The following is an 11392-nucleotide window of genomic DNA, read 5'->3' as shown; positions in this document are numbered from 1 at the left end:
GTGGCTACAAGAAAACACAAAAAACAATTTCTGGTAGTGAGATCTCATCCCATATTTGTACAAGCGGTGTTAAGAGTAACGCATCTATAGATAGTGCTATGCCTAAAAAGCTGAACTCATGGCTCGTGCTGCTGTACTGAAAGAACGTCAGTTATTGGAAGAGCAGGAAATGCAGTTACGAAAGAAAAGAGATATGTTGGAGCTTCAAACAGAGATTGCTGCACAAAATGCAAACATTGAAGTGTACCAACAGTATGAAGATGGTGGTGAAGACGATGGTGGTCATCCATTACTGCAACCACACAACAATCAGACTCAACAAAATCGCAAATCAGAGCTAACCAACATTGGTAGTAATATAGGATCCAGTAGCAGTGTTAGTCATGGTTCATCTGAGCAAGACTTCTCAGCCATAATACAACAACAAAACAAGATGACTAAGTTGCTTATAGATCACAACAAACGTGCTAGTCTTCCACCACAACAAATACCGACATTCCGCGGTGATTCATTGAAATTCAAGCAATTTTTACGCGCATTTAAGCATGGAATAGAAGCAAAAACAGATGACCCTGAAGATAGACTTTATTGTTTAGTACAACATACTGAAAATGAGCCAAAGGAAATTGTAAGTAGCTGTATCCACATGGACCCTGCAGAAGGTTATATCAAGGCCAGAAAACTGCTTGATGAGAAGTATGGCAATCCACATGTAGTAGCCAGAGCATATACTACACAAGCGGAGCAATGGCCTGATGTGAAGTCAGAAGACAAGACTGGTCTTAATAACTTTGCACTTTTCTTAACAAAATGCGACAATGCTATGAAGGGTGAAGCACACTTGAAAGAACTCGACCATCACAGAAACCTGCAGATGTTGGTCAGCAAATTACCATACAAAATGCGAGAGGGCTGGCGAAGAAAATCATATGATATTCTGCAACATGGACCAATTCAGTTCAGAGATTTGGTGGAGTATGTCAACCGAGAAGCTAGAATCATGACGAATGTCATATTTGGTGAGCTAAATAGTACACAGACAAAGGAGAAGGATAAGAAGTATAATTGAAGATCTAATGATCACAGAAAGAAACATTCAGCATTTGCAGTAAGTACTGAACAGAAAGTCAATGACACATGCCTGTGCTGTGCGGAGAAGACACACAACATACTAGAATGCAAGGTATTTGTAAATAAAGCCTACAAAGACAAAATGCAGTTGGTTAAGGCTAAAGGGTTGTGTTTTGGATGTCTGAAGAACTCCAAACATCTTGTGAAGGACTGCACTAGAAAGTTGACATGTGAAATATGCAAGTTGAAGCATCCCACAGTATTGCACTACGAGAAAAGAAACAAACCTGAAGAAAAGAGCTTATCTACCTCAGTTGGATGTATTGATGTTGATTGTCAAGCAGTGAAGTCTAAAAAATATATGGGAAAACCAGTGATCATACCAGTAGGCCTGAGGTGTAAATCCACAGGAACATACATACAGACGTATGCTTTTATGCACAATGGTAGTGATGCTGTGTTTTGTACTAATGCGATTAGACGACAACTGAATGTTGGTGGACCAAACTTACTTTGCGAACCATATCTGGAAACAAAGTGTCGGAAAGTTACATAGTTAAAGGCCTTGAAGTCATGGACTTGAAAGGAAAACATATCATCCAACTCCCTGCTACTTACACACAGGACGAAATACCAGTGTCAAAGGACGACATCCTGAAGCAAGGGAACATTTCAGGTTGGTCTCACCTGAAGGACGTACACCTTGACAGTATTGATGCAGACATAGACCTCTTAATTGGTAATAATGTACCAGAGGCTTTTGAGCCATGGGATGTGATCAATAGCAAAGGCGATGGACCCTATGCCATTCGTACCTTGCTGGGATGGGCTGTAAATGGTTCCCTTATGGGGGCTGGAGAAGAAATAGATGGTTATGTCTCAGAAGCGTCAGTTGGTCGAATTCAAATAGGGCCACCAATGGAACAACAATTAGCGGATTTCTTCAATCAAGAATTTAGTGAAAGAACAGTTGACGACAAACCTGAGAATTCTGTTGAAGACAAGAAGTTTATAGCCATTATGGAAGCAGAAACGAAACTTGTCAATTGTCACTATCAAGTGCCATTACCATTTCGTGACCATCATGTGGTTATGCCAAATAATAGATCTGTAGCTGAGCAGCGATTAAAAGAACTCAAAAGAAGATTCGAAAATGATACCAAATATCGCAGTGAATATTCACAGTTCATGGAGGGTGTTATCGCTAAAGGGTTTGCTGAGAAGATACCGGACCATGAATTATGGGGTGAAGAAGGAAGATTGTGGTATCTTCCACATCATGCTGTCTGTCATCTTCAGAAACAGAAATTAAGAGTTGTATTTGATTGTGGAGCAGAGTTTCGGGGAACATCATTAAATAAGATGCTGTTGCAAGGACCTGACCTAACAAATTCTCTGCTGGGAGTACTTTCAAGGTTACGACTAGAGCCCATAGCATTGATGCCAGACATAGAGATCATGTTTTCCCAAGTTGCAGTACCTAAAGAAAACATGGATTATCAACATTACCTATCGTGGCCAGAGGGTGACACTACTAAACCAATGGCTGAATATAGAATGAACGTCCACATATTTGGTGCAACATCTTCACCGAGCTGTGCTAATCATGCATTGAAGAGAACAGCAGCAGATAACACAGATACTGACAGCAATATAGTCACTACGACGATAAACAACAACTTCTATGTTGATGATTTACTCAAATCAGTTGCAACCATAAATGAAGGAAAGATACTAGCTGCTAAACTGATAGACACCTGTAATAAAGGAGGGTTTAGGCTAACTAAATGGATTAGTAATCAGCGACAGTTGTTGGAATCAATACCTGAAAGTGAAAGAGCACTGGAAGTGAAAGATATAGATTTAGAAAGTGACAACTTGCCGACTGAAAGAGCATTAGGCATGAAATGGAATGTTGAAGCTGATACCTTTGGTTTCCAGAATAAATACAAGGAAAAACCTGCAACAAGGCGAGGGATATTAAGTCTTGTAAGCTCGATTTATGATCCCTGCACCTGCTGTTTTGAGACCCAAAATAATACTGCAAGATTTGTGTAGACAGAAGCTTGGATGGGATGAAGAGATTCCTGATAAACACCAAAAGCGTTGGCAAGAATGGCTGTACAACTTGCCCAAATTAGGAGAACATTTTGAAGTCAGGAGATGTATTAAGCCAAATGACTTTGGCACACCAGTAGAAACGCAATTGCATCATTTTTCCAATGCAAGTAATTTAGGCTATAGTGCTGTTTCCTATATGAGGATGATAAATGAAAAAGGCCAAATACATTGTTCTTTCATCATGGGTAAATCAAGAGTGACACTCCTCAAGCAAGTCACTATACCACGTTTGGAGTTGTCAGCCGCCACAGTTGCTGTTCGTATGGATAAGCTGATCAAGAAGGAATTGGACATCCAATTTGACTCTACACACTATTGGACTGATAGCATGACTGTGTTGAGGTATATCAAGAATGAGACTGCAAGGTTCCATACCTTCATAGCCAATAGAGTAGCTGTGATTCATGAAGCATCCAATCCAGACCAATGGTCGTATGTCAACACTAGTCATAATCCAGCAGATGATGGTTCCAGGGGGCAGTCAATTCAGGTGTTTCTGAAAAGCCAGAGACGGATTACCGGACCTGAATTCCGTTGGGAAACACAAGACCAGTGGCCTGTTAGATCTTGCGATATGCAACTGAATGATGGAGATCCGGAGGTCAAAAAATATGTGATTGTGAATGCAGTATCTACCAATGACTCAGAGAAGCTAATTAATGAGTTGTTTGAGCGGTACTCAAGTTGGTATAAACTAAAGCGAGCAGTATCATGGATCTTGAAGATAAAGAAGGCGTTGTTGAAACGTTGCAGGAACGAGCAAGATAACTTCTCGACGGGTATCACTGTTCAAGATCTTCAAGAAGCTGAACATGCGATTATTAAGTGTGTTCAACAAGAAGCATTTGATGAAGAAATACATAGTGTGAGAAGTGCAAAGAAATGGTAAAGCGAAGTAGCCACATATACAAGCTAGATCCAGTGTTTGGAGAGGATGGTTTGTTGCGGGTCGAGGGAAGACTCAAAGCATCAACTAATTCTGCCGAAGGGAGTACATGTGTCGATGCTTATACTTTTTGAAATTTATGAATCAGGTGGACACTTCGGAAGAGGATATATATTGTCCAAGTTGAGAGAGAAATATTGGATTCCAAATGCCAATTCAGCAACAAGGAAGTTGATTTATAATTGTGTGACATGTAGACGGTATAGAGCCAGAATTGGTGAACAAAAAATGGCTGACTTGCCATCAGACAGACCAGAGGCGTATGACCCACCATTTACCCGTGTAGGTTTGGACTACTTTGGGCCAATTGAAGTGAAACAGAAACGTAGTATCATGAAAAGATATGGAGCTGTTTTCACCTGTTTAGCAGTGAGGGCAGTACATATAGAGAAAGCAGAATCGTTGAGCACCGACTCATTCATCAATGCATTACGAAGATTTATTGCAAGGCGAGGTGCTGTGAAACTAATTAGGTCAGATAATGGTAGCAACTTTGTGGGAGCACAACGAGAGCTGAAAGACGAATTGCAGAATTGGAACCAGTTGAAAATTAATGGGTTCTTACTACAGAAGGGAATAGACTGGAGATTCAATCCTCCCTCCGGTTCTCACTTTGATGGGGTTTGGGAGAGACAGATTCGCACAATCAGACAAATCCTGCAAGCAATTACAAAACAGCAACAATTAGACGACGATGGTCTGCAGACATTCTTCTGTGAAGTTGAGCAGATAATAAACAGTAGGCCAATCACAAAGCCTTCTGAAGATGCTGGAGATTTGGAGGCGTTAACACCTAACATGCTGTTCACAATGAAGTCCACGGCTTTAGCTCCTTGCCTGGCTGGAAAGCATGATATGTATGCTAGACGTAGATGGCGACAAATCCAATACATGTCAGACTTGTTTTGGCATCGCTGGGTAAGGGAGTATTTGCCTTTCTTACAAGAACGACAGAAGTGGCTGAAAACCCATCCGAACTTGAAGGTAGGGGATGTGGTGCTAATCAAAGATATGAACACTCCAAGATGTGTGTGGCCTATGGCCAGAATTGTATAAGTATGTACAAATTGTTATATGCATTATACATATTACCAATTTAGGGGCTGGTGTGTAGCCACCAATTTAAAGGATTATGACAGTTGTCTGGTTTTGCATTATACGTTTCTTGAATTGTATTTTTTACTATACCTAAGTGTTCCAAATATAGCGTAGTTAGTGTGAAATCACATTTAGTTAGGGGGTGCTCCTATTGGCAGCTGTTCTAGAACTCGACAGTTTGTTTACAAGACTGGACGGCTGCATAGTAGTTTTATGGTTTCTCTTCGATTTAGACGGTTTATCACTTTGCTTATACAGCAAACGTGGAGATTTGAATCTTGTATTTACCTACCTGTTAGTGAACTGTTGGAAGGAATCGTTACGCAATAAACATATAAAGTTGCACTGTTATCGCAGTCTGCTAGTTTGTTATTGTCGGCACTTCGTCGTCTGCATGCGATCTGACGAGAACTTGTACGTACAAATAGGACGATTTATTCTGGTAGGTTACATTTTTAGTATCGATTGGGAACTTATAAAACTCATGTGGAATTACTATAGGAAGCGAGTGTTTTTGTTTATCCTAGTACGATTTGTGATTACACTATAAAACTCCAAGACAACTTGGATTCACCCAATCTGGTCAAATCCTATTTTACCCAAAGTCGCGCCAAGTATGCGTTCCTCTACCTTATTAAAAATTCCAAATAAGGGTGCATGAAGTTTCATTTTGAACGTTATGTTCTCAAAATATGTCACTTAAGGTAGAAGACTACTCCTAATTTTTGAGAAAGTTGGCCATCAATCGCATGTCAATGTTCACTGGTTTATTAAAACCACAAAGCTATTGTCCCATGGCACCATAAAATAACACTCGTTTGTGTGTTACAAGTGACGTATTTTGAGAAACTTGACCTACAGCCTGTGTCACCAGACTACAATTTGAGATATGGCAATATATTTCCATAGGAAACGATGGTAAAAGCACAATAATACTACCAAAATGACTACTATCCACTAAAATACAACCATCATTTTCTCGTAAATTAAACTGGTGACCCCATTTTTTAGGTCAATGTTCTTCTACTCCCCCTAAGTACAATTTATACATTCTGGGTTTTTCAATTCATGAGCACGCTTCTACCTTAACTGGGAGTTTGACAAGTTCACGATTTATACCGTCAGAGTGTTCCTAAAAGATGTATAACACCAACTTGAAGGTTATTACCGGAATACTAGACAGTATATACCCACTGTAACCTGAAGGATCATATCGAATGACACTCCCAGTCCTTGTACATGTAATACAAGTAATACTTTTATGATATCAGGTGCAGCCAACGAGCAATAAATTGAAATAGTCAATTCACTGGGACAACATTTATTTTATGTGCCTTATGAAGTATGCTAATTAATATAAAAGAAAGAGGGGAAATTAAAAGCTGTTCATAAGCTACCCTCCACCTGAAAAACAATTGTCTTGCTTTCCTGCTGACAAAATTAGTTTTTCCCTCCCCTCATTAAAACACACTTTTATGCCTACTCCCCTTCCGCCGACATGCCCTCCTGCTGACCAAATTCATTTCCCCCTCCCCCTCATTAAAAAGCGGTTTTCCCTACTCTTCTCTCGTTGTGTTGCCTTCCACTGGGGAGGATGTTGCACTTTCCCCACTGCCCTAACATCATTCAATGAACACTTTAAGTACACTGTTTGAAAGATAATCCAAATTTACTATAAACAATATGCAAATTATCCCCAATGGTAATATGTCATGCAGATTACATCAATGCACTGTATATGCCTACCAAATATGATTGAACTCCATTGATTTAATCACGAGATTATCCCATTTTAGTAAAAGCAATATGCTAATCTGCATATGAAAATTATCCCAAAAAGAGATATGGCATGCAGATTACACCAATGTACATTGATTTGGAGGTCCCGATGGCACACCCCAACCACATTTCTAGGTGTGTACGTCCTCTAGGACATCTTATCAAAAAGATAATCTCAATTGAAGCATTAGCTAAATAGATAATTCACATGTGCAAATTATCCCCAATAGTAATATGTCATGCAGATTACATCAATGTATATGTCTACCAAATTTTATCCTAATCTGTTGAGTTGTCCACGAGATAATTCCAATTCAGTAAAAACCATATGCAAATTAACTAGATTACCCTAAACAAATTTGGCCCAAAAACTAATCAGGTCTGAGGAATACCCCAAACATGTACCAAATTTCATCGAAATATCAAGAACGGTTCTTGAGATTTTCGTGGAACACGTTCAAGCATGGAGGTAGAAAAGAGAAGGAGTGTGGACGCTATTTAAGCCCATGTTAATCCTATAAACATTCTTTGTCTTTGCCCTGGTTAAACCACTTATCGTATTTATTTAGAAGTCGTTTCATCTGCATGATGATAGCCGCTTATTTACACAAGAAACTGAAAAATAAAAATTCCGTCTAAAAAATCGAATGCGCAAACCATAAATAAAAGAATTGTGCATGCGCATTGACCTTTATCGGATCACAAAGGTCATTTCACATTTGTAGGTACCGGAAATTTTGGAGCCGGACGCTCCTAGTGCGAGTGATTACATCTTTCCTGGCATTCTCCATCGCAGAAGTCGACCAACTTTGAGCTGTGATATAAAACAATTCCGCAAATTTCCGCAGTGAAATTTAAACATACATGGTAAGTTTATAACAAGATGTTTTGACATGGAAGTTTTCACGGGTGTGCAGAACTGTGCAGATGTTGAAAATCGCGCATTTTGTTGCAATGGTTTGGGACATTACGAACACTCGTACGTGTTTATTTATCTTTCGTTGTATTCTGGGGTAAACTTTCAAAACAGAATAAACCTCTTTAAGCTACAATTTGTATGTACGTGTACTGTGTGATTTTGAATATTCTTCTTATAGTGCATGTTTTGGGTACACATTTTGAGCGTGTTTTCGTAGTAAGAGATCACTGAGTCAAGGTAGTTTGCTGTCATTTTTATCATTTAAGTTAACGTCTGATTTCCATGATATTTTACGCTGTAGTTATTTTTACTATGTTTTTTACGAATCCATAACAAAATATATGGTCACTGTATTTTGCCAAAAAACTGGGACTTTTAAAGCCTGTGTAAAACAATATAATATGGGCCTTCTTTTCTTTAAAGACAATAGAGTTAGTCTAAATCTGAAATGAAACTATGATATGTGGAAATATTCCTTCTTTTGCTTGACAAGGCATTGGAATTTATACTGTTAAATTTATAGATTTTATTTTTTTGTCTGGATTTTAAGGTTATGGAATACCATAAAGAAAGGCTGAGGACGCACTGCAGAATATGCAATGGTAACAATGCTATTCCATGCGATAAATATAGGTCACCGATAAAGAAAGATAGTGTATCAAAAAGTATTTCTCAATTACTTCACATTGATGTTGCCACAGAAGACCCGTATATCTATCCGCCATTTATATGCAGAGCATGTCATGTAAAATTAAATCGCTGGAAGGAAAAAATCCGTAGAAGAAAGAAGACTGATATGAAAATTGTACCTCATAATTTTATTCCACATTCAATAGAATGCACATTATGCAGTACACATGATGTGACCAATGCTGATACAAACCACAAAGGTCATACTATTCTAGCCATTGCATCAAAGCTCGGGAAAGAATATGGTTTTAATATCACAACAGAATATGATCGGGTACGGTGCTGGAAAACATGTAATGAAGACAGACTGATTTCAATACGCTTAGACATTTTAAATACTGGTAATTGGTCGGTACAGGGAAAATTGGTTACAAATGCTCAAGTATTGAAAGACATACCAAGTTTCCTTAGTGAGGAGTTCTGCCACAGACTTTTTGTTGCTCTGATGGGCTCAGTAACTTGTGTAGGAAACATTGGATTTAATGAATTGTGTCGGATGGCATCCTCAGAACAGTTGGCCGTATTTCGAAACAATCACGATGACATTCTGCCTTTCGAACAGGATGTAGGTTCATTCAAGACTATTCGTCATCTGAATTGTGACATCGAGATGTCCAGTTTGTACATTGTATCGTAGCACGTTACATGCACTGTATTCTCAAAAAAAGCAGGTGGTGGTGAAGATGCCAAGGAAAGACATGTGACTAAAACCAGAAATGATAGAATGGGTAAGAAGCAGCTTGAAGAAAAGGCGAGAAATCTGCAAAAAGAAAAAACCCAAATGAAGAGAAAACTGTTTAGGTTAGAGGACAAGCTGAGAAGTCTCATCGTAGAAACTGGGGAGAAATTAGATGAGGACACTGCCAAGTCTTTCTCTTCAATAATGGAAGATAAAGATGATGAAGTTCATTCTAACTTTTCTCCAGGTAGTCCGCAATATATTTTCTGGGAGCAACAAAAAGAAGTCACAGCAAAACAAAGAAATCAACGAAGATGGCATCCTCTGGTCATTAAGTGGTGCATTGCACTACATTCCAAATCTGCTTCAGCATATCGTTTGCTGCGAGAGTCCAAGATACTTGTACTGCCACACCAGAACACTTTGCGGGATAACACCCAATTTACAACAACCACTGATGGAGTCAATGTAGATGTGATAGAACGTTTACAAAATGACATAAAGTTTGACACCATGCCAGAATTTAAAAATAATGTTTCATTGGTGTTTTATGAGGTTAAGATTAAAAGTGGTCTTGTTTCTAACAAATCGTCCGGGGAAACTCGTAGGCTTTTGCAACCTTGGAGGTATCAATGAAGAAATCTCAACTTACGTCGAAAATCTAAAAAAAATGATACTGGTGATGATGAAACTGAAGATCCCCCATTGGCAACACATGTATTGGCTGTTATGGTGAGAGGTCTTTTTTCTCCATTGCGTGAAGTATTTGCCTGGCTTCCATGCTGTGGGTTTTCAAGCCAACAACTCTACTATGCTGTGTGGGAAGGAGTCGACATGTTATAATTTGCAGTTTTTTTTTGTCAGAGCATTTGTTGCTGATGGGGCTAGTCCCAACAAAAGATTTTACAAGCTTCATGGGAATGATGAAGATGACAATCTAACGCACTACACCGTCATTCCATTCGACAAAACCAGGAATATTTATTTTATCTGCGATGTACCTCATCTCATAAAAACCACTCGCAACAACTGGGAGAACTCTGGATGGCGCAGTAAAACCATAAATTTGCATGCAAGTTTCATAATTGCAATTCATAAATATATTTTTTCAAGTGTATCAATTTCTGTGATGCTTGAGATGATTATTATATTTTATTCTTCTACTCATGATAGACAATGAAGAATTGCTAATTAAATAATGAGTCTTTGTGTTTTAGTGTATCTTATCGTCGATTGGGACTCAATTCCCACATGTTCGTAGGTGACAACCCTCCCGCTTTAAGCTTTTATGTGCACTGTTTTATAATATTTATTGATGTTGCTTAGTAACATAAATGTAACCTTAAAATACATTGTATCTATCTTTTACAGTATCAGAAGCAAGCTATTACATGGCCGCAGTTAATAAGACTTGTTGAAAATGATGTTGGAATTGGCAGAGAAGCAGTACTTCGCAAACTTCCAAAAATTACTCATGAACACCTATACTTGACACCTTCGCTACGCATGCGTGTGAAACCAGCAGCACAGGTATAATGTTATTTAAATTAATTTCTCACTAGCATGTCAACTACCAGAACTGAGATGGCTGTCTAATACTTAAATTGCAGCATTTTTAAATAGCCTACCAGTATTACAATCAGATCAGGTTACAACATTCTGGCTGGAATGGTCCATGTTAACTGTTTCTACTTTGATAATTAAATGTTTAAATGTGATATTCAACTTTAATATTAATAATCAGTTGATTAGCTATTAAGGTGTTAGGAGTTTTGACTCAGCTATATGAAAATGTACCACTAATACAGATTATTGTAATTTTAATCACAGGTGTTGAGTGGAAGTGTGGCACATGCATTTGAACTTGTTGGACGACATGATACCAAGTCCACGGAAAAATTTATAACACTAATGGATACGTTTTTTGATGCAATGAATGTGACAGAGTTGGGACAAGGTCAGAGTTCAAGAAAGCCAGCATTATATCCATACCGCAGTCCGGACGATTGGCGTTTTGAGGTATGTTTCCAATGACTAAATACCAACTTTTATTTTTATGTAATTGGATTATACATAGGGCACATGGTTG

General features: G+C 38.5%; 3 protein-coding genes across 3 annotated transcripts; all 3 read left to right on the top strand.

The window, feature by feature from the left end:
* Window positions 1-1644: 1644 nt before the first annotated feature.
* LOC102803326 (uncharacterized) lies at window positions 1645-3129 on the top strand. Its single transcript, XM_006824362.2, has one exon. The coding sequence runs from the start codon at window positions 1645-1647 to the stop codon at window positions 3127-3129; it is 1485 nt and encodes a 494-aa protein (XP_006824425.2).
* Window positions 3130-3373: 244 nt separating this feature from the next.
* LOC102809321 (uncharacterized) lies at window positions 3374-4081 on the top strand. Its single transcript, XM_006822787.2, has one exon. The coding sequence runs from the start codon at window positions 3374-3376 to the stop codon at window positions 4079-4081; it is 708 nt and encodes a 235-aa protein (XP_006822850.2).
* A 45-nt stretch (window positions 4082-4126) lies between these two features.
* On the top strand, window positions 4127-5194 carry LOC144342976 (uncharacterized). Its single transcript, XM_078005819.2, has one exon. It carries the CDS (start codon window positions 4127-4129, stop codon window positions 5192-5194), a length of 1068 nt encoding a protein of 355 aa, XP_077861945.2.
* Window positions 5195-11392: the final 6198 nt, after the last annotated feature.

The sequence above is a fragment of the Saccoglossus kowalevskii genome, chromosome 6, assembly GCF_978046115.1.
Source record: "Saccoglossus kowalevskii chromosome 6, keSacKowa6.1, whole genome shotgun sequence".
NCBI classification, from domain to species: Eukaryota; Metazoa; Hemichordata; class Enteropneusta; family Harrimaniidae; genus Saccoglossus; species Saccoglossus kowalevskii.
Note: the sequence above shows the minus strand (reverse complement) of the source record. Positions and strands in the feature narration are given on the sequence as shown.

Coding starts and splice junctions, on each gene's coding strand:
- LOC144342976 (XM_078005819.2), top strand. CDS start 4,127: ATGGTTTGTTGCGGGTCGAGGGAAGACTCAAAGCATCAACTAATTCTG.
- LOC102809321 (XM_006822787.2), top strand. CDS start 3,374: ATGGGTAAATCAAGAGTGACACTCCTCAAGCAAGTCACTATACCACGT.
- LOC102803326 (XM_006824362.2), top strand. CDS start 1,645: ATGGACTTGAAAGGAAAACATATCATCCAACTCCCTGCTACTTACACA.